The sequence below is a fragment of the Colletes gigas genome, unplaced genomic scaffold (genome assembly GCF_013123115.1).
Source record: "Colletes gigas isolate AHSC1104 unplaced genomic scaffold, ASM1312311v1 Colletes_gigas_Sc00015, whole genome shotgun sequence".
NCBI classification, from domain to species: domain Eukaryota; kingdom Metazoa; phylum Arthropoda; class Insecta; order Hymenoptera; family Colletidae; genus Colletes; species Colletes gigas.
Genome location: NW_025106644.1, coordinates 3,462,349 through 3,486,509, shown reverse-complemented (window position 1 = coordinate 3,486,509; position 24,161 = coordinate 3,462,349). Strand labels below are relative to the sequence as shown.

General features: G+C 44.2%; 1 protein-coding gene across 1 annotated transcript in view; it reads left to right on the top strand.

Moving 5' to 3' along the window:
• Positions 1-18,379, top strand: part of LOC122399764 (tyrosine-protein kinase-like otk) — an 82,129-nt gene extending 63,750 nt beyond the window's left edge. The window contains exons 3-9 of the mRNA XM_043400701.1: positions 12,189-12,312; positions 13,848-14,281; positions 14,973-15,269; positions 15,716-16,282; positions 16,689-16,964; positions 17,041-17,226; positions 17,289-18,379. Of these exons, the coding sequence (XP_043256636.1) occupies positions 12,189-12,312; positions 13,848-14,281; positions 14,973-15,269; positions 15,716-16,282; positions 16,689-16,964; positions 17,041-17,226; positions 17,289-18,337 (2,933 nt within the window). The 3' untranslated portion in view covers positions 18,338-18,379. The remainder of the gene's footprint in view (positions 1-12,188; positions 12,313-13,847; positions 14,282-14,972; positions 15,270-15,715; positions 16,283-16,688; positions 16,965-17,040; positions 17,227-17,288) is intronic.
• Positions 18,380-24,161: the final 5,782 nt, after the last annotated feature.

Below are 24,161 nucleotides of genomic sequence, written 5' to 3'. Positions count from 1 at the left end.
CATCGAAACTCTCCATTTACAGGAAAATAACTCCAGTTTTCAATTTTTCTCAACAATTTTTATCTCAATTCATTCACAATATAGTTGTTATATTATCATGTTTACATAGTTCACATAAAAACTAATATTTTATCTCCAAACCCTCTCATTACATTAGTGAGCATTATTGAAAGTAACAACTATAATAGTTATTTCTCTCCTGCAATAGTTATTACTGTTTATGTCTCAGATCTCATCATTGTATCACAGAAAATGATGCAATAAAACACAGGTAAATTCAATTGCTCCCGGACAAGCCACTAAAGGCGTGTATCGAACACAGTAATATCTCCTATACTTTATCGCCAGTAATTCCTCGCTAACCCGCGGGCGCTCTCCAGCATCTTCCTGACACGACGAAGGAAGGAAACCTCGATACGAAAGGATTCTCAGAGACCCCAGAGCTATTCCAAACTATCTCCAAGAAAATATCGTCGAAACCACGATGGGAATTTGGCATTTCCTACGCCTCCACAGTCTGGTGACACTATTGTTGTCGAATTAGCTCGCTCACCCCTTCGTCTATTATCTCGTGGTTTCTCGAGAAAGAAAACCTCGATACGAAAGGATTCTCAGAGACCCCAGAGCCATCCCGAACTATCTCCAAGAAAATATCGTCGAAACCACGATGGGAATTTGGCATTTCCTACGCCTCCACAGTCTGGTGACACTATTGTTGTCGAATTAGCTCGTCCAACCCTTTGTCTATTATCTCACGGTTTCTCGAGAAAGAAAACCTCAATACCAAAGGATTCCCAGAGAGTCCAGAGCTATTCCAAACTATCTCCAAGAAAATATCGTCGATACCACGATGGGAATTTGGCATTTCCTACGCCTCCACAGTCTGGTGACACTATTGTTGTCGAATTAGCTCGTCCAACCCTTTGTCTATTATCTCACGGTTTCTCGAGAAAGAAAACCTCAATACCAAAGGATTCCCAGAGAGTCCAGAGCTATTCCAAACTATCTCCAAGAAAATATCGTCGAAACCACGATGGGAATTTGGCATTTCCTACGCCTCCACAGTCTGGTGACACTATTGTTGTCGAATTAGCTCGTCCAACCCTTTGTCTATTATCTCACGGTTTCTCGAGAAAGAAAACCTCAATACCAAAGGATTCCCAGAGAGTCCAGAGCTATTCCAAACTATCTCCAAGAAAATATCGTCGAAACCACGATGGAAATTTGGCATTTTCTACGCCTCCACAGTCTGGTGACACTATTGTCGTTGAATTAGCTCGCTCACCCTTTCGTCTCTCTTTCTAATTTCCATTATCTCGTGGTTTTGTGTGAAAGAAAGGAGTGTTACGCGTTTCTCGACAGCGTGATGCACTAATAATTAAACAGTAGCCAGGTGACGGCGAGTTCCTCTCCGTCGACACTGTCCGCGTGTCTCGCGCTCTTTCTGTCGACGCGGAGGGCTTCCAGAGAAAACCGCGGTTTGTTTGCCCGTCTAGGATAAACAGCGGCCCCGTTGGAAAGGCGGGATCGCTCGGGGGGAGAGGCGAGGAAAACGTCGACGGGACCCGTTTGCGTTCCCAACCCCGCCTCGACGATGCTTTTCCTTCCCCCCTCTCGCGCTCCCGCCGTCCGTCACCCCTTTGGCGGCATTCTTTCATGTCCTTTTCGGTTTACAATGTACGTAAACGATCTCCAGGGGGAGTGTGCTTTGTCTTCTCGAGGGATATTAGATTTGAAACGGGACGCTTTTAGCTCCCCGGGCCGTCGAGATGCCTCTTTCGCGGGAATCGTTTCAATTCACCGCGGAAAATTATTTTCGTTTTATATCCCCCGCCGGTGCTTTTCAGGGACCCGTCTCGTCACGGCTCGCCGCGTTTCGTTGTTTCGAACCTCCACCCCCCTCCACCCTCGCCCCTTTCCTTCTCGTTTACGCGGATCCGTGGAAAATTTTAATTCGAGTGGATGCAGGCTCGATCCCCCGGGCTCGCGGGACCGACTTCGAAGGCTTTTCGAGTGTTCAGAGCTTACCGATACAGTAAATTTGTAACAGAAACCCCACTGCAGCTTGTTCTTCTTCGTTTTTGGATTTTATTTGATTTTTGGTAAGGGTGCTTTCATGTTGAGAAATTATAAAGTAGTACTTAGGTGATCAATTTCTTCAGGATGAGTTTTGATGGTATTTCTATTATTGTATTATGACATTTGTAGCTTGTAGAGGATGGGTATAGTGTTAGTGTATGGTAGAAAATTATGTAAATGTTAGGATCGAGTAGGTACTATTATTGAATACAATTTAGTTGATCAATTTCTTCAATATGGCTTTTTGAGGACTACTTTTAGTCGTCAATTGGTATTTCTTTTATTTAATTTCACCATTTATGAGTTCTAGAAGATGGAGATAGTGTTACTATATGGTAGAAAATTATCTAAACGTTAGGATTCAGTAGGTAAAATTATTGAATACAATTTAGTTGATCAATTTCTTCAACATGGCTTCATGACGGCTTCTTTTAGGCATCAATTGGTGTATCTTTTATTTAATTTCACCATTTATAACTTTTAGAAGATGGATAGTGTTACTATATGGTAGAAAATTATCTAAATGTTAGGATTCAGCTTCTAAAACTATTAAATATAATTTAGTTCATCAATATGCCTCCTTAACCCAACTCTCCATCTTTGGGTGCTTCTTTTAGAGGTTAAATTGATATTTCCTTTATTCCATTCTGCAATTTACAATTTCTAGAAGCTAAATATAGAGTTACTATACCCTAGAAAATTATCTAAACATTGAAATTCAGTTTCTAAAATATTAAATACAATTTAGTTGATTAATGGGCCTCCGCAACACAACTCTTCATCCTTGGAGGCTTCTTTTAGGGGCTCAATTGATATTTCCTTTATTCCATTCTGCAATTTACAATTTCTAGAAGCTAAATATAGACTTACTATACCCTAGAAAATTATCTAAACGTTGAAATTCAGTTTATAAAATTATTAAATGCAATTTAGTAGATCAATATGCCTCCGCAACACAACTCTCCATCCTTGGGGGCTTCTTTTAGGGGCTCAATTGATATTCCCTTTATTCCATTCTGCAATTTACAATTTCTAGAAGCTAAATATGGACTTACTATACCCTAGAAAATTATCTAAACGATGAAATTCAGTTTCTAAAATTATTAAATACAATTTAGTTGATCAATATCCCTCCTCAAAACAACTCTTCATCCTTTGAGGCTTCTTTAAAGGTGCCAATCGATATTTCCTTTATTTAATTTCATCATTTACAATTTTAATAAGCTAAACATGGATCTACTATGCCCTAAAAAATGATCTAAACGTTCAAGATTGAGTTTCTAACTCGTTGTTGAGATGAGGGCTAGTCGTCGCGTGCTCTTTGGGCGTTCTTTCGAGTCCTTTTCAAGTTTAAAGGGCTCATTTTCACCGGGCGTCGCGTTTACAATGTATGTACGTAAACCCCCGCGAGGAAACGACGGAGAATTCCCTTTGAGTAGCATTTTTTTCGAGCCCAGCAGCCGTTTCGAGCCCAACTCCCGCTCGAGGATCCTTCCTTTCTGGCCGGGCGAGATAAAAAGCCCGGAGACGCGACCGTTAACGGGAATTAAAGTCGCTAAATTGCCCCCACAGCGCGGATATAATCGTCCCGCGCCTTCCTTGATCCTTCTCCACCCGCGAAATAGAGATATTAGAGTTTTTAAACGCTTCGATGTTAAAGAATAACAGACCCAACTCTGCAAATCTTTTTCCTCCATTTTTAATTACCTTCGTTTTATTTTTATAAAATATAATCGTTGATCCAGTAGGTGGAGGTCAATTACTCTGTTTTATCGACAGAGTGAGACTTCCAATTATTGTTTGACCTATCATTCCTGATTATTAATATAAATTACAGTGGATAGTAGACTTGTATAGCGTGAAAGCTTGAAACATAATCGTTGATTCAGCAGGTGGAGGTCAATTACTCTGTTTTATCGACAGAGTGAGACTTCCAATTATTGTTTAACCTATGATTCCTGATTATTAATATAAATTACAGTGGACAGTAGACTTCTACAGCTCAAAGCATGAATTGGTATGCCTCAAAGCATATCTTGGGGGTCTCGTATCTAGCAAATAATAGACTATTGGGAAAGATCTAAGGGGAAACGTCCTGACAATGCACTTTGATCAAGCAGAGCACCTGATCTCGATTCGAAAAAGATGAGGAGTCCAATAACTCTGTATTCCAAAGCCCCCGTAGCTCCGTGATTCGCAGAACTACAATCAACGTCGAGTCGTAGCACGAATGCCAGACGCGTAAACGTAAATAAAGGCCACCGTAGTTTCCTCAGTCGCGACTCCGGAAGGGTCTTAAGCCCCGTTACTCTCCATTAATTCGGTTTTCACCGAAGAGCACAATTTCCGACCGGAGTTAGACAGTGGCCCCATGCCTCCTAAGAAAAGCTCCAGGCGATCCAACGGATCGATACAATCCCGGAGTAGTTCGCAATTACACGAGAATAGTTCTGGATCCTCTGTGGACCTAGGACTCGTCTCATCCTCCTCGTCAGAGCGTTCTGCAAACCGAGTTATAATGTAATATACACAGAGTGGGGATTCGAAGTCTTAGAAATTGCTTCTTTAAGCAATTTGTTAAGAAAATAAATGGAAAAAATTGCAGAGCAAATGGTGCTGTATTTATTAAGGAAATTCGAGACTAGTAAAATGGCGACATAAATTCCCCAGTAATATTACGTGGTCCAAACGATCGTAATGTAATACTATCGGGTGGTTAATGTTTCAATATTGCTAAAGTTGCTTTTGAAGAGGCCGACTGTGCCTTCTACAATGCTCTTTCCGAGAAAAGATAATCGTTGGAATTGGGTGACATCATTGCGTACATTCGATCTCGTGAGGCGAGTCTCACACTAAGTATCCAAAGTTTATCGAACATAAGACGACTGTTGACCAAAAACGAAACCCCAAAAGTCACTAAAATTTTCCTCATTAATTGTTGAGAATAAAATCTCAAGTTTCAATTCGAATATATTTTTTTTTAACAGTATCTTTGCAATTTAATAATTTGTCAAAGTCGTTTCCCCCATTTTCTAGCCTACAAAATGATACAAGGGTGCAGAGTCTAAATATCGAATAGAGGTTATTTTCTGAGGTTATCGACAGAGTCCTTGGTCCGAGAAGTGACTCATTGGTCGTTTATATTTTTACGGGCCACCACTCGGTTTACGGTCGTATTAAAAGTTTAATAACGGCGGTGGCTTTTGAAAGGAGCCGCTCAGAGGGCGCCTTTTGACCCCCCCCTCCCTGACCATTATTTCGATCGTTTGCGCCCGCGACCAAAGTACAGTTCAATATCGGCCCCCCGTGGCGCGATCGCCTGAATTTTTTCCTCTCTTTTCGTCGCGGAAAAGCCACTTCCGCCGTTTGTTTCCGCGGCTGTTTTTCGTCCGCCTCGGGGCTCCCGTGGAACCCTCGAGCTCGTAAACTATTGTCTCAGCCTCGATACTCCTCGCTTCGCGATGAAAACGAGGGTTTTGTCGGGGCCCCCCGGACCGCTGGGAGGCATTGCTTTTCCCCAGAAAGCGACGCGAATTCCTCTTTTCCGCGCCGACGAGGCGTCGAAACGTTCGTAGAATTGCATTTGCGTTTCCTTTCTCTCAGAAATAACGAGTGAAAACATAATGGTACATGTCACTCTCTAGATAAAAAAAAAAGAGTAATTGACCGCCACCTGCTGGGGGCGGTCATTGATTATAGATCGGTCGGTAATGCAACTTCGTACAGTCAATTAATTTTCTCGTTGTTGAGGATTATTATTAAAGTCGAACACTGTTATTTTTACTGATAACTTTGTTAATTAAAACAGTTAACGGAATTAAAACAGTCATTATTAATTACATAATTAGACGCTAGGTGATGTTGGTTGACATTGTCGATTACAGTTATCTGTATTATCGATTATTCTAACCCCCATGTAAAATAAAACATGTATAATTCAACGATTATTCCAACAGTTTCAATTTGAATACAATAAAAAATTAGAGGATGATACAGTCAGTAGGAAATATCTCAGGAAGATTGAGTTTTATATTTGACAATAGCGCATTAGGCGGAGATATGAAAGCAATCTGGGTTTGATTCAGCGAGTAATTTGCATTTCTTGTCGTTTCCCGATAACCGGGAGGCTCGTCTCCGAGCAACGCCGGAATTATCTCGTCGGGAACAATGTCTCCGCGAACACAGACGCCGTGAAATGATTCGATAATTGTCGCGTAACACGTTTCCACTAATTTGACCGCGTCTGGCCACGGGCTGACTGAAACTACTGGTATCTGGGTGGTCCTGTGTCACTCCCCCACCCCGGAAGATTACACGCATCTGTCGACGCGTTCTCGATCCGTTCCTGATCTCCCCTCGGAAAAACGAGGATCGCGTTACACGCGGGCCAGACGGCTCGTCGGCAGACGAGCTTTTTATTCCCCTTGGAGCCCTGGCCTCCTTTAATTTTTAATTATTTTCGTGCGTTACCTTTGTACGGATTTAGACTGCCGCCAGAAACCCGTTCAGCGAGGGGAGAACGCGTTCGAACGTTCTTACTCCCTGATTCTTCGATCTACATTTTTACAAATTCAATTTTCTGGGGATAAATTGGATTTTTCGATTTTAATCCGTATGCAGATTTTAGGGGGTGAAAAAACGAATCGAAAGTGGAGAATAACATTTTTGTATTGGAGGCTTCGTTTCGGAGATAGTGGAGTTTGAGAATTTATGGGGCACGCGTGACCCGCGCTGGACGCCATGTCCCCTGCACCGTTGCACTCACATCTTTGAGGTCCATTTCCCAGGGAAGGAAGCCCCCAACGAAAAAATCTTATTCCTCATTTTCTGTGTGCTTTTTCACGCAGAATAAGATGCAACTGTTACGAATTTTCTTCAGTGGATACCAAGCGTTCTAGGAGATTTGTTGCGTGTAAATTCATGGACAGACGGTGCGTACAGTGTTCCATGGATGGAAAAAGGGTCGTGTTTTTCAGGGTCGGTGTCGGAACGGGTTTTTCCACGGGTGTTTACACGAAAGTTAATCTCGACTGTGTGGTTAGTGGATGCCCGAGGAAGCGAAGGTGGGGCTGTCGGACTCTGGCTGCGTGCACGATGATAATAATAAACGTTGCTCTCCCTTTATTCCCGACTCCCTCGCTCCACGTGACTCTGCCTCTCTCTACGAGCTCCGCTCGCTGGCTGCCGCTCTCCTTTTCTTCGTCTTTTCTCCTCGTCCTCTCACTTAGCGCGCGCGCTGCCGGCGGTGCCTTTGATCTCTCGCTTCGTTTGTGCATTTAAACACGGCTTTCCGAGTAGTGGAGAGAGCCGGAGCGTCGAGGAGGAGGACACGGGGGAAACCCTGTAAACCGACAGACAGAGAGAAAGAGAGGCCGAAGCTAAATCTCGCGGAGACCTCAGAGACGCAAAGTGAGTTTCGCGATTACAAACGAGCCCTTCTTACGCACCCCTCTCTCGCATCTTCCATTGCTCTCTCACGGTCATCACCTCCCCCCACCGCCCCCGCCCTACCACCCTTCTGGTGATTTTTCCGTCTTTCTTCCCGCGGCTTTGTCGCTCTTTATTGTCCCGCAGCCCTCGAATATCTCCTCGAGGATAACTCCTCGAGATTAATGCTTCTTAATGGACTCAATGCAGAAGCAGAGAGAGAGAAAGAGAGCTCTCGCGGGCATTTTAACGCGGCCCTTTAATCCGTTCGCGCAACCTGGCCCTCCCGTGCGAGGGAAAAAGGGCGAAAGTATGAGCAAAACGTGAGAGAAGGGGGGTGTTGGTTGGACTGGTATCCCGGACCCGTGTGTTTTCGAGCCAGCTGTTTCCTTTTCCTCCCTCGACGCGTGACACAGCTTTGTCCGCGGGAACGTTGTTCCAGTGGCGTTGTTCGATGCCCGGGTATTGAAAGGAGTAATTTGTGACGTTAACGCGCCGCCGGGAAACGCTCCGCTCGCCCGGGCTACGGGCATAATAGCGGGTAGCTGCGCCGCTAATTGCTAGTAATTAATATCGACGCGAACACCGGTATAGGTGCGAAGCAATCGAGATACATCAAAGGACGTTTAAACTTTTTTCCTTTATTTCTTCTTTTCTCTCGCTTTCTGTCTCTCTCTCACTGTCGATCGATTGTGTGATCATTATTATTCCCAGACTTTGGTAGATTCGTGCTTGGGGGGATATTATTATCGTTAATTTGAACGTTGCGATTTGGGATGGGGATTAGGGGGCGAAAATGACAATTTAAAATTGCTTTAGGAGACTCAATGGTCGATCAATGGCCACTCAATGGTCACTCAATGGTCACCCAATGGCCACTCAATGGTCATTTGAGGAGTGCATATATAGGAATCGAAGGTCGCTCGAGCTCTTGCGCGAGAGGTGGTCGACTGTAGCCCTCTATCGGCGAGTCAGTGGAACTGTCGCCACCCTGAGCCCCCATAAGTCGTGAAACTAATAAAATCTCCATAGTTAACATTAAAAATTTTAATCGCATGTTAGGAAAACGTTGTTGCAGTATTCCGTTTTAGGTTTTTCACCGGGATTCGGTCCGTCCCGGCGAGAATCACGTGTCGCGGGCAAAAAAGAAAGCGGACGGTGAAAACCGTCGGGCATTAACGGGAAAGATTAATTCGCAAAGTAATCAGCCCGTAAGGGAAGTCTCGCGCGGTGGGCGTCGCGGCGTCGTCGTGTCCCCGAGAAACTGTAGAAAAGCTCCGGGGCCTCTCGACGCCCGTCTCGGCTTCGACGCGATAAAAAAGCCGTCGACGGCGGAAGCATCATCGCGGATAAAAGTAAAGGGATTGGACAGGCTGTGCCGGTGCTCAGTCGGCTGTTAATAATGCCACCTGGGGAACGACGTCGGTCGGGGTGACTAGTCGTCTCCATTTCACGGGTAACCAGGCATCCATGTAAAGCGAATTCCACGTTCCCCCCCACCTTTCGTCGCTTTTTTCGGAATTTCGGGACGATTCCACGGGAAATCAAACGCTCTTCGCTGGTAAAAATTAAGGTTTTACGACGCTCCTCCGGAGGACCTCCTTCGCCAGGAGGATAATTTTGTAATGGGGGAATTCGATCGATGGAGCTGCGTAATGAAATGGAGTCGACGGCTCCAGGGGGGGCGTTAATGTTGCGCGTGTATAAAAATCGGGAGGAATTTTATGCGCTTGAACCGTCTCAATTTTTTTTTTTTTACTTCGAGCCTCGAGTACATTAAGTTATTCGAGGCGTGTGTAATCTTACTAAGAGATTACCGGGATGAATTTCTTGAATTTTTGTGCTGCTTGTTCGTGGGCAATGCGCTGGCGATATTCGATTGTTTTTGGTTCATCGAATTATGTGTTAAATTAATTAGTTAGGAATGTGTGGTATTCTTTCATATGAAATCTGGGATCAAATCAGGCAGATATCATTTTAAATAAAATTTATTTGTTTTTTTTATAGTAGAAAATAAATTTAATATTTGAGATGGTCAAATGAGGTATAAATATTCTTTTTAAATTTATTTGCTTGTAATTGTTATTAAATAGGTCTGGGTTAGTGGTTAGTGGTTAGTGGTTAGTGGTTAGTGGTTAGGTCTGGGTTAGTGGTTAGTGGTTAGGTCTGGGGTAGTGGTTAGTGGTTAGGTCTGGGTTAGTGGTTAGTGGTTAGGTATGGGTTAGTGGTTAGTGGTTAGTGGTTAGGTCTGGGTTAGTGGTTAGTGGTTAGTGATCAGTCATCAGTGGTCAGTGGTCAATTGGCTAAATTAAATTAATCTAAAATTGGGAATTATGTGAGCTTTGCATGGTCCAAATTACCATTTTGATTGGAGACTGACTAATGGTCCCTCTTTGGGTGTAAAATTCAATAAAACACTGTTCCAAACTGAAATATCTTTAACTCATCTTTGCCTATAGCATTTTTGAAATAAAAAGAAGTCACCCCCTTTTCAAGGGTAAAATAAATTAAAAAAAAAAATGAAATATAAAATCTCACATCCTGAGTATACTTACATACACATAAACCAAATATAAACCCAATAAATATGACCCATAGGACCCACCCCGTTTCAAGGCTGAAACAACTTGAAAAATCGTGTTTCGGTGCTTCCAAAAAACAAAAAGTCGTGATTTCAACGACACTACTCGGGTCGTGGGCAATCTCTCACGGCTATCGCCGGAAACTGGAGATTGCATTTCCGTTTCCTAAGTCAGCCCAACGATCGATGGGCCCCGTAACGAAGGGTGACGAGTCAAATTAACGAACGAAGCCGTATCGTGCTGACTGCCTCCGCGTAAACTGTCCCTGGCAAGTCAGCCTCCCCCCCCGATATCTCATGTTTCCTGCCACAGGATCAACTCCGTCGTTGGCCTCTGCGTCGACAGGTTGTCCGGGGCTTCCGGGTCGCCAATCCCGCCTCTGCGTTTTATTTAGACCGCGAGAAGGTCGTCGTGGCGACGCGTACGGAATATGGAATCAGTGGAAACGAGGTCGTGGCCGAGAATACGAGAGCCAGAGTCTCCTCAAATCCTGTCATCGAAGGAAAGTCGAGATTCCTTTTGGGGGAGGGGGGGGGGCGTGGAAAGAGCAGCAGGACAATGGGAGGGAAAGCAATTCCAGGTCGCGGAAGACTAAGACGAAGTGGGGGGGGGGCTCCCTGGGAATGTCAGCTCGATTCCTCCGGTTCCTTTTTGCCCCGAAAGGATCAAGCGGCGGCCTGGAAGCGAGTGTAACCCACCGGAGGACCTTCGGAGCCTTCGAAACCCACGGATTTAATCGAATCAAATAAAACATCGCGGCCCAAAGCCCATCCTCCAGCCCCTCTTCTTTCCCTCGTTGTTTCTCCTCTTCGTTCCCTTTTGCTCCGCTTTCGCGACAGGACGCGTCCAGGACGACAATCCCTCTCGCGGGAGGAAAATAAAAGGAAGAAAAGAGCTCCCGACGACGACGACCGTCTTTCGGCGATGTCCCCCCCACCGGTTTGCGCGGAACAAACGCTCAGGGGGGGCGAGGGGGGATTCTTCCTTTTTTCTTAATTTACCCAGACTTTGTCGAGAGACGTCGGCAAATAACTTCGCCCGCGTTTTAAGGATTCATGGGCCCGACCCCCCCCCCCCTTTTTTCGAAGAAAGGGCTCTTGATTCCCGGCGCCCTTTACGCGGACTAGGTTTTTGTCAGGAAGAACGACCTTGCTCTCGAAAATGATCCCCGCTGATCCGCGAAACGGACTGTTTACGGTTCGGATCTCGCCGCTGGTCGCTTTCGCCGCTGGTCGCTTTCAAGTTGCTTCATTGTACTTCGACGTTCCTGGGGCAAAATAAGGCTTGAAGGTTTATTAATTATGGTTGGGGGGTCGTTTCTGGCATGGGAAAACTGAAAAATTCAAACTTTTTGAAATTCATTTTTGTTATGTGAAATCATCTTTGTTTGTTGTTCGATGCTATTTATAACTTTATTTTTTATATTTCTGGGAGTTTTTTTTGTGCTACATCCTTTATCTGTTCGTATATTTTAAAAATATTAAATGTAAATTGGTGTATGTTCATTTTTATTACGTAAAATCTCACTTGTTCCTTCTTGATGCTGTTTGCAATTTTATTTTCGATCCATTTGACCCCCCCGCCATTTTTTTTCCTTTTTGTTCTCCAGCCTGCTATTTTCTGGGGACTTTAATATTCTATCCACGGTTACCAAGGCGATCCGTCACTGTCATTTCGTGGTCCATCTATCCTGGGACCAGTGTGGCGTAGATCCGCGCCATTGTGGCTCCTGTTATGGGATCGGAATAACACATGTACTCGTTATTAGAGCCCAGAGCAAACATCTGTTGACCCAACGTGCATAAACTACCCGCCGAGTATCATTACCACCCCCCTCAAAAACATAATTCCTGGCAACAATGTTTTTTGGCGACTGTTGAAACAAAACCTTGAATCCAGACGTGAAATAAAGCGAGCTCTGGAATTTTATGGAATTTTATCCGTGAAATTCCCCTCCCCCGACCTTCCTCTGAAAGTATTCCCAACCGATATCGAATAAAATTTGTACGCGGCGGAGTAAGCGATGGCGGAGGGGAGGCCGCTGAATTATTCGCGAAGAACCGCGGTGGGCTGATCGATCCGTGCGAATTTCTGTTTCAGGGATCAGCGAGTCGAGCGTGCAGCTGGAACAGTCGAAGCTGCTCAGCGCGATACGCGTGGGAGACGAGGTTAAACTTCGATGTCACGTCGATGGCTCCGGAGACATGAAATACGAGTGGTTCAAGTTCGTCGCATAACATAACTTCCTGCTATTTACCCTCACGGAATAACCCCGGGGGCCCGATAATTTCGAGGAAATCTGCGAATTGTAGGGTGGTTACGCGCCCCCCACCACTGAAACCTAACTCAGAACTAACTTCGACCTCGCGTCGCGTAACTGACACCCGTCGTTTACGTAACTACCCTTGAATTATCCAGCGACATTTTCCCTGGGCCCTCCAACCCCCCTCCGAGCATGTCGCTGGTTTTCACCCTTCCACCCCCCGTAGACGCGTTTAGACCTAGACATCCCTTATAAAATCAGTTTTGTTTTGTTTATTTTTGGATTTAGGTGAGCGTTTTTGTGAAGGGTCAATTGGTCAAGTTCAACCCCTTAATTTATAAAATTTTTTGCAAAATTGTATTTTTTATTTTAGATTTGCTTCAGTATTTTTGTTTGGGTGAAATTGTCACGTTCAACACCTTCCTTTATTAAATCCATTATAAAATTTTATTTTTATTAATACGAATTTTAAATTCACTAGTTTGAGTGCTTTTGTTTAGTTGAAATGGTCGAGTACAACCCCTTTGCTTTATAAAATCCATCAATAAATTCAACCCCTTAATTTATAAAATTTGTTGCAAAATTTTATTTTTTATTTTTATGAATTTTAGATTTACTGGTTTGATAATTTTTATTTAGTTGAAATGCTCGAGTTCAACCCCCTCCTTCATAAAATTCATCAATAAATTTTATTTTTTACTTAATTGAAATGCTTTCATCCCCTCACTTTTCAAAATCCATTGAAAAATTTTATTTTTTATTTTTACGAATTTTGGTTCACATGATTTGATTGTTTTTGCTTTGTTGAAATGCTCCGAGTCTAATTGCTATACTTAGTAGGATCTCCATAGTACCCCCTCCACTGTAGAGATCGTTCAGGTATGAAACGAGCAACCATAATCGACGAGTTCACTTCGAGCAGAGTTTCTGGAAGGGTGCATCGCTCTGAGATCGAGCATCGAGTATATTTATTCATTACTGTGCACTGGAATGAGGGCTCCTAGGGGTTGTTAAACGAAAGTGGACTCTAACTCGCGTGGATTACGATTTTCTTAACCCTCACCCTCCTAGGGTGAAATTTTAAAACTCAATAAAAAATAAGTTCTCACCCCTTCAAAGCCATCTGACAAATTAAAATTTGCAATAAAAATTGAACGATACAAATTTTGCAATAGATGTTACGAAAAAAAAATGGTGGAAGTTTCGAAAAACCACCCCTTTTTAAAATTACCCTTCCACTACATGCAAGCAACAGGAAAAATAATAAAATTGAACAAAAGTGGACTAGAATTTTAAAATCCAATAGAGGGTGATTTTGCACCCCTTCATAGCCACTTGACAGATTAAAGTATCCATAAAAAATTGAATAACATAAATCCTGCAATAGATGTGGTTAAAAAATGATTGACTAACCCAGACCTAACCCCCCCCCCAGTGATCCACGCGACTGAAATCGAGGGGGAGGGACTCGCCTAACGTCGATAAAATCGTTTTAGAAACCGCAAGCCAGTGGCGAGGACGGAGAGACTCGAGATCAAGAAGAAGAACCTGCACGTCCACAGAGCCGTTCTCGAGGACAGCGGGATGTACAGCTGTTTGGCGAAGAACAAGGCCGGATCGTCGCCGAAAATGGAAAGCTACCCTCTAATCGTGTCGGAGAACGACACGGCGACGAGGAGCATCGTACCGAGGAATCTGATCGTGAAGCGCGGCGAACCGGCGGTCCTCGATTGCGTTTTCGAGGACGCAGTCTCTGTCCAGTGGTACTTCAAGGACCTGGGCCCCCTGGAAACGGACGACGAGAGCACCGTACACGAGAATGGCACTCTGGTCATACGCTCCGTCGACCACAACGACCAAGGATTCTACTCCTGTCGCGCTGAGAGAGGGGACACCTTCGTTGCTTACACCGTCGAGCTTCAAATTGCATGTGAGTACATTCAATTTCGTCCACAGAGTGGTCAATGGTCAGTGGTCAGTGGTCGTCAGCCAATGGTCTATGGTCTATGGTCTATGGTTAGTGGTCAGTGGTCAGTGGGCAGTGGTCAGTAGTCAATGGTCAATGGTCAATGGCCAATGGTCTATGGTCTATGGTCTAGGGTCTAGGGTCTAGGGTCTAGGGTTTAGGGCCTATGGTCTATGGTCAGTGGTCAATGGTCACTGGCCAATGGTCAGTGGGCAGTGGGCAGTGGTCAATTGGCTCAATTAAATTAATCTAGAATTAGGAATTGTGGAAGCTTTGCATGGTACAATTTGACATTTTGGATTATCTAATGGTCTGTGCCATTAATGGCCATTATTTTATTGTGGAGTGCCCAATGGTCTTTGCCATTAGTGACCACTAGTGATGTGTCTAATGGCCCCCCTTTGGGTGTGCAAAATTCCATAAAAAACTGTTTCAAATTCAAACATCTTTTACTCATCTTTGCCTATTGCATTTTTGTAATAAAAAGAATGGACCTTGTTAATTTCTCATTTAGAGATTCCATAAGGATCAGAAACTTAGCCACTTGTTCCTTAATTTGAGTATCAAGTTTCGCTTGAAAGGCGAGTCCCCAGGTTCCTGAAACGCATTTTCCCCGAAGTAGCTCCATGACAAACGGCGAATTGTATGTTTCCAGACTTAATGAACCTCTCTGCGGCGTCGTTCGAGCCCCTATTGCCGAACCAAGTGGCGGTGGTCGGGGAAGACCAGGAGCTCCAGGTCAGCTGCTTGGAACCCTCCGGGCTGCCAGCACCCAAGGTTTACTGGAAAGATCCCAAGGGACACATTATAAGTGATTCCGGGCCGGTGCGCGTGCAGGATAATACCCTTATCGTCGCCAAGGCTCGCATGGGCGAGGACGATGGCAATTATACCTGTGTAGCTGAGAATATGGCTGGAGAGACCGATATATCCGCCCAAGTGCTTATTTCCAGTGAGTTCCATCGACTTATGGTTCAAACAAAGTCAAAGCAATATCATTAACAATTAAATTTTGCAGAACATTATTCACAAATGGGTAAAAACATAAATAAATTTACAATGTTTTAATACCTCATGGTGCTTGCATTGTTAATAACAGACTATTTGCTGTAGCCATTTATCAGACAGACGGCTACACCGGGTATTTAAAATCAATAATTTTTTTATGTATAATATATATACGCCCGCGCATGCGTTGGAGAACATATGTATACTATGTAGCGATTCAATGTATCGAATTTTTGAAACGGTTCCTAAAATTAATCATGTCCAAATTTAACTCCTGACGAATATAAAAAGGGGTCCATTCAAAGTAGCGGAGGCTAGGCGTCCTTGTGGGGTGGTCAAGCTCTCCCTCAATTCCCCTAATTAACTATCGATCTCCGTGTGTGATTTCAGCTCCGCCAACACTGATAAGCTCGCCGGAGAGCCAGAGCGTGATGAAAGGCGACTCCGTGACGATGACATGCTCGTACTCCGGCATGGATCCACCGGTGACCCAGGTACGTTGGCTGAAGGACGGGGAGCCTCTGAAAGAGACCGGTGGACCCAGCAGACACAATGTATCCGATCACCACGGCAACGTGACCCTGTACTTGAGGAGCTCCGACCTGTCGGACAAGGGCGCCTACGTGTGCGAGGTATTTACCAAGGGCTTCCCCTCTGTGCTCTCGGAGCCGGCCAACCTGGCCGTCGAGGAGAAGCTCAAGTTCTCCCCGGAGCCGGTGGACAAGCGGCTGGAGCTTGGCTCGACGTCCAAAGTGCCCTGCAAGTCTCAGGGCGCCACCAATCCCATGGTGAAGTGGATCAAGGAGGGCGTCGGGGAGGAATTCCCAAAGCACGTGCAAGATATCAATGGGACCCTTCACTTCAATGGAGTGCTCGAGGGGGACAAGGGTCGCTACACCTGTATAGCCAGCAACACCCAGGGATCGATCAACCACACCATCAACATCGACGTAATCAGTAAGTAAACCTACACCTCACCCAAACTCTATCCTCTAGACATAATTCCAACATTTAACAATACCCTTCGTCCATCAAACTGTGGCGCTACTTTGCTAGGTTGCAAGAAATTATGTAGGTAGATCCATCTGTGAGGCGTTTTAGGATATAGAGTCAAGGAGTGTATATATAGCAACTGAGGGGTCGTTAGATCGTTTGCGAGAGAGTCAAGAGCGTGGCCCTCTAGCGGCGAGTACGGGAGGTGGCGCCACAGTTCACTGTCCAGACCTAACCTCATCATCCTCTAACCTCCAAACATCTATTCCATCATTTAACAATGTTCTTCATCCACAAGTTCACTGTCTAGACCTAATCCAGTCCTCCAAACATCATTCCAACAATTAACAGTATCATCATTCATCCACAGTTGCACCAAAGTTCACCGTCCAGCCTCAGAATCCCACGGAGGCCATAGAGGGCTACCCAGTGATGCTGCACTGTGCCGCTGAAGGCGACCCCAAGCCGACCATCCAGTGGGACAAGGACCTCCGCATGAGCAACCTGAACAATTCCAGGTTCGAGGTGCTGAGCAACGGGAGCCTGTACATAACTGAAGTGTACTTGAGCGACGAGGGCAAGTACGGTTGCATGGCGGGCAACAGTGGAGGTCTCAAACGCGAAGAGGTCCAACTCAACGTCAAACGTAACTATCCTCCACCCTCTTTCATCTTCAAACTCTTCTCAATCACCTGGAGTAACGAGTCGAACTACATTTCCAGCTGGAGACACCTACAGGTTCGACATGGACCTCGAGGAAGGGGACGATGGATCCATGATGACCAAGACTGTCATGATCACTCTCAGCGCTGCAGCAGCCTACATGGTCCTAGTTGTCGGTCTCATGCTCTACTGTCGCTACAGGCGTCGTCGCAGGAAGCAGCAATACCTTCAAGAACAGGCAGATGGTAATCCAAATTCATCCTAATCATGTATCATCATAAAACTAACTCCCCAATCTTTTCTGTAGAGAAACTGGAGAACGGTGAGGTCCAGGAGGAACAAACAGAGTTAAAGGAGACCACAGCAAACAGCAAGATGAACTCCACAGGCAAGAAGAAGGAGAACCGTGACTCCCACAACAAGAGCGACGGAGCAGACACTAGTCTCAGCAGCAACCAGTCTATAAAGTCCAAGTCTTACTACGACAAGCTAGTGGTATCTCGCGGGAACCTGAAAGATCTGAAGCCTCTGGGTCGAGGAGAGTTTGGTGAGATCTATGCGGCTAAATATCAAGCGGATGGTGACAAGGAGTCCCTGGTGATGGTGAAGAGCCTGCTGAACACCGGCGAGGCGGCCCTGCAGGAGTTCAGGCGCCACCTGGACCTGCTGCGCAAGCTGAACCACGAGAACGTCGTGAAGCTGATCGGTCTGAGCCGCGAGGAAGAGATGGACCACATGATTCTCGAGTACACCGACTGGGGCGACCTGAAGCAGTTCCTGATCGCCTCGCGGAAGGACAACAATCCCAGCCCCACCCACGAATCGAAGCCAGCGCGAGCCCCTCAGCTCTCCGTCGCTCAGATCCTTTCATTGTCCAACCAAGCGGCGAAGGGACTCAAGCACATCGCCGACAACCGCCTGGTGCACGAGGACATAGCCGCCAGGAACTGCCTGATCGCCAGCAACCTGACGATCAAGATCTCTATGCCGTGCATGACCAAAGAGCCCTACCAGCAGGAGTACACCAAACACCGGAACCAGGTGATCCCCCTGAGATGGCTGCCCTACGAAGTGGTATACGAGGACGAGTACTCGACCAAGAGCGACGTCTACTCGTTCGCCTGCCTCGTCTGGGAGATGTTCCACCAGGGGGAGCTACCGTTCAACAAGATGAACGACGAGTCGGTGCTGGTGGCGCTCAAGTCGCGCACGCTCGCGTGGAAACCGCACAAAGCCGCGCCTCCCGCGTTGCAGGAGCTGCAGAATCAATGCTGGGCCAACGATCCGAGGGAGAGACCGACCTTCGACGAGATCGTCGCGAAAATAGGTGAAATTGTCGTCGACAGTTGCCTCTAGGCTGCTAGACGACGCCACGAGGCTCTAAATCGGGGGATACCGAAGCAGGGGTAACAGTTAACCGGGTACCGAGCGTGGGAGGGGACCCGGTTCGCTCGTGTCGCGGTATTCCGTCGCGTCCATTAGGCCGTTAAGGATTATATAATTTATTTGTAACAGAAGGATCCGCTCCAATGACTGCTAACGTCGGGTTAAATAAGTATACCGTACGGTCCCGTACAACGCTACAATATTATACGACTAACGCAATATTTAGTAATCAGTATCAGTGTAACGACATAGGTATACCGATCACCGCACATCGAATACTCGTAAGTTAATTACGCTATCGCCGGTTACACCGGCCGAGATCGCAAGGCTACAGTGTGAATGCATTAAGAAAGTATCACGACCATATCAACGTTGAACGACGATTTTTATATCCGCCTAATTCACGTCTACACTCGTTGTATTCCGTTAAGGTCTAATGCTTAAGGATTATTTATAGCGTACACTTATATATGAATATGTATATAATATACAGAGCGTCCCTGGACCTAAGTCAGACGACAGTTATCCGGGAGCCTCTGTATATGCACGTACTAACAGGGTGAACCATCTAATCGGTACTCTTCATGATACCAGATGATTATTTTAATCTTTATTTGCACAGTCAAATCTCAGTTTCTTAAATCTCAATAACTTTCCAGTGACTTAATAACTTCAGTTTATGAACTTAAGAGATTAGGAAATATTTGATCCTGTGTGAAGGGTCTCGATGCATTTGGGTCACCCGGTGTACGTAACAGAGGGAGAAGAAAACGATTCGAAGAGGATTAAGCAAACGGCCTTGTACATACCGAGGGTATATAACTGTAAGTTTGTTCGTTAAGTACAATCGCGAGGTTTCATTTTTCATTGCACTTACGAGGGATCACGATCGTTCTCGTTGTTTCTCGTTTCTTTCCACGAGCACCACGGGCTAAATAGTTTCGCTTTTCGAAAGTCTCATTTAGGGGGATTCCCAGGAGATGCGTACAACAAAGTAGTTTCATTTTTATTTTGATTACCTCTTAAGCAACCAGGGGGAATTTATTCCTCGCGATCAAAGTCGAAGCAACGGAGTCTGAGGAGTTTTTGAGAAACGTCACCAAGTGTCGAATTCATCTTGATGAAACTTGTCAGGCAGGTCGTTTAAAATACTCCACAGGGACTTTTCAGTTGTCGTCCATTTTGTTTAGGAGGTGAAAACACTCTTTAAAAGTTGAAAATATAATATTTTATGTATTTATTTGTCAGATTCTATGGACACCTTTATTTTTTATTAAATTGTAATATTTAATAATGGAGTCCTTGTTTTTGTATTGGCGAATTTTTGTAATGAAAAATCGCTCTATACGAGGAATATTAATTACGAAATTGTTAGTTATTTGTCTGCTGTAATTTCTCAAAGGTTTGCTTTGTATTGCATTATTATGCGCCTCCCATGCTCGCCACCAGAGGGATTGCGTTCTCACAAGCGCTCGACTGACCCCTCTGGCGGCGAGCATGGGAGGTAATGCCACAATTATAATTTTTGTAGCTTCAATCTTGGACAAAAATGGAGTATTTATTCAACTTTAAATGTGAGGAAAGTTTCATCAAACTCGACAAGTGATATTTCTTGTTAGCCATGCAGTTAGGCCCTTCTTGCTCTTTGCATATTGCTCTTTGCATAAGAAATCTGAGTACAGGATAGTGGAACAGATATATTAATAGTAATTCTTTATTTAACGGGTTTATTCCCCTTTGTATACATTTGAAAAGAAACGTTTACACGAATTGTTTTTTTAACGGTGACATATGAACTTATACAAGACTTATTTATACGAATTATCGAGGGATTTATTGCTAACGATTACTATCGTTAAAGATCGATGGATATTTGAAACATGCTGAGCTCGCCTCTGCATACGTATCGCGCACATAAAATATATAATGTATCATATACGCATCTAGATGTACGAGACACTAAGGTAAACACTGTCAATGAGTAATCTCTGTAACGTTAAAGGTTCATAATCATAGCGAATACGACCATTCCCCTAATTTAATGCAACCTCGTCGCACCGAAGGCGGAGGGATCGATGCTACAATTAATATTGATCGCTAAAGACCCCTCGAACCTCCTCGTCGATCCAAATTTCGAATTGTTAAAAAGCAAACGACTCTTGTTCCATTACCGACAAATTAGAGGTTAAATCGTAGATGGAAACTTATCCGTGCAATTTTGTAACGTTGATGGAGGATCGACGATTGGCTGGAGGGCTTTTGTAAGCCGGCTGGGTCTGGATTCTTTCAGATGCTTCCTAAATGTTCGCAGTATATACGCCCAAGAAGATATTCTTGTAATGTAAAGTATGTGAGGAGCATACATTTTTCCAGCAACTTTTGCTCGTACTTCGTAAACGTTAAGGCCGTAATCGATTTCGAGTCTCGACGAGTCCAACCGCGCTCATATCATTCGCTGATCGTCATTTTCCATGGGCTGCGACCGTCGACCCGCCGGCTTGCCACGAGGAAACGCGTGTTCCATCATGGCGGTCGGCTGGAGAAGTTTGGACTCGAGTTTCCCGCGTAAGATGGCGCTCGTGCTCGCTCTTTAACCGCCCGCTTCGCGTAATCGGATGGCAAGACGAGGGGGTCGACGCGGCCAAACACCGACAGAGAGAGAAAGGGAGAGAGAGAGAGAGTGAGAGAAAGAGAAAAGAAACGCTGCACCGGTGATTTTTAACGAAGCGACCTATTATTATGCCTAATGTGTCTAGTCATACACGGTGGGAGAAAAAAAAAAGTGTAAGCGAGCAGCGAACGCAAGATCCATTTTTTAAATGAAAAATAACGACGTTTTCATATCCCTAGACGTTTTGTAATCCATTTCTTTTTTACAGTATTTTGTAAATATTTGTACTTTTTTATCTACACTTATCGTACTTATGACTCTTTGAAATAGTATGTGCTACGATTAAATAAAGGTGGATAAAAATGGAGAAGTGTATTGTTTGGATATCCCCTCCCTAAATCAAACCGAGACGTTTAAGCAAAATTTAAGTAAAATTTTCTTTTTCTTTCATATTTTATTTATTTGAAGGGAAACTTATGGCCATTCTTGATTAAACTTTTTCTTAAATAATACTTGAGTATAAATATATTTTTAAAGTAAACTTAATATGATCATTTGAATATTCTGTAGGTACAAGATCACTTAAAATTGATTCCTTAAGTAATAATACAGAGTACAATTAGAGTCATCATTTATTTGGTCCTCACTATGGACCAGGAGACTAATTCGATATTCTAAACCATTCCTCCAAAGATTTGGGCATTTTGCAGGTTACATAAACAATTTATAACTCGATTAAATTGCTGAGAGTATTGTTTTATGTTAGAGTTGACAACTGCAGCACTCTGCTTGCTTCTGCTGGCCTCTAATTTGACTCTGCTAGCCTCTGCTGGAATTTGCTGACCTCTGCTAACAACACCAGGGGATTCCTGGTAACTTCTGACACAGAGGACAGCAGAGGCTAGCAAAGACCAGCAGTGGCAAGCAAAGAGGAGCAGAGGTCAGCAGAGGCCAGTGACGGTCGTTATATGATGTCAGATATTGCCAGGAGTCTCCTGCTGTTGTTAGCAGTGGTCAGCAGAGGTGAACAGGGGTAGCAGAGGACAGTGAAGGCTAGTAACAGGCTTTATATGTTGTCTGAAGTTGTCAGGAGTCATCTACTGTTATCAGCAGTGGTCAACAGTGGTTAGCAGACTAGCAGAGGCCAGGAGAGACCAGTAGCGGCCGTTATATGGTGTCAGAAGTTGTTAGGAATTCCCTGGTGTTGTTAGCAGAGGACAGCAGAGGCGGGAACAGGCTTTATATGACGTCTGAAGTTGTCAGGAGTCATCTACTGTTGTCAGCAGTGGTCAACAGTGGTTAGCAGACTAGCAGAGGCCAGGAGAGACCAGTAGCGGCCGTTATATGGTGTCAGAAGTTGCCAGGAATCCCCTGGTGTTGTTAGCAGAGGACAGCAGAGGCGGGAACAGGCTTTATATGTCGGCTGAAGTTGTCAGGAGTCATCTACTGTTGTCAGCAGTGGTCAGCAGTGGTTAGCAGACTAGCAGAGGCCAGGAGAGACCAGTAGCGGCCGTTATATGGTGTCAGAAGTTGCCAGGAATCCCCTGGTGTTGTTAGCAGTGGACAGCAGAGGCGGGAACAGGCTTTATATGACGTCTGAAGTTGTCAGGAGTGATCTACTGTTGTCAGCAGTGGTCAACAGTGGTCAGCAGACTAGCAGAAGCCAGCAGAGGTCAGCATAGGCCAGTGGAAGCAAGCAGAGGCAAGCAGTAGCATGTAGTAATCGTTATACGTTGTCAGAAGTATCAGGAGTTGTAAGCAGTGGTCAGCAGAGGGCAGCATTGACCACTTGTCTATGAACATACATAGTCGAGAAATCCGAATTAGAATGTGCTTGAATGAAAGTACTATTACAGGTGAGGAAAATGGTTATGCACCATCTTGGATTTATCAATCGTTTAAAATAATCGATGACGGTACTTTTACGTTCGCCATCTGATCAAAAGATTGGATTGTAGATGGAGCTGGGATGTAAATGAGTTCGTCGTATATTACCTAATCAAATTTATTTTTACTTAATATTTTGTGGTACAGTCTATGTCTATTTATGATATATAAAATAACGTAGTCGTCGAATGTAAATGGGTGAAACGAAAGAACGCTCGTAAACGCCGACTGAACAAGCACGGCCGGAAAAGAAAAATCGAGTCAGAGGCAGTCGTACGGTGTGATTATTAAATACTTTTATGTATATTCATATTTATAATATTTATATATATATTTCGTATATGTATAGGAAATCAACGTGTATACGAAGAGAAAAACCGATAAACGCAGTTTTGACGCGAAGAGTATGTTTAGTAATATTTATATATTTATATATAAAGTCTAATGAATTACTTAATCCGTTACTTATAGTACTTAATTCATTAATATAGTAGCAGCCTCACTCTCTAAATAGTACTAAATATAATAATGGTATAATGCGGTAATTATCGTTAATATAGATTATTAACATTATAAATAATAATCGTCAGAATCGTATAATAAACAATAGTACAAGGTGTTTTTTCTGGTTTTAGTGGGTTTTTTTTAAATTGTTATCATATAGTAATAATCACAATAGCGTATTCTGAAAAATAGATCAGGGTCCCGTGGGCAGAGAGCGGAGTACCTCGTTTATTTATTACCGAGCTACGAATCTTTCTATCATCAGAGTCCACGTCGGCCATTACACACCTCCCCAAAGATTTACACGATCGAATATCACGCCAAATTCCACTTCATAGATCTCGATCCGCGGAAACAGGAACCGACAGTCGCGTCTCGCGCTCCTAAACGGTAGTAAATAGTTAGTAGTAATAGTTATAGTAGCCCTAGCATTAATAGTAGATTCGTAATAGTAGTACCATACGATATCGCTCGTTACTATTTCTCGACAAACCGGCGGCCATCTTTTCTCGCCCGGCTAGTGAACTGTTCCTCGAAATAAAACAAACTCGCGGAACGACGCTACTCTTTCACTCCCAAAAACGAGTCATATTCTAACCTCAAACGTAACAAAATGATTTACAGATCAAATTTCTCTAACTGTTCGAATATTGTACAGAATTCAGAATCGACAATCAAACCTAACCTATGATTCGTAATGAATAATGATATTTAATTTGGTATCGAAAGAAATGGCCACAGTGAAACAAACCTACCCTATGATTCGTAACTAATAATGATATTTAATTAATT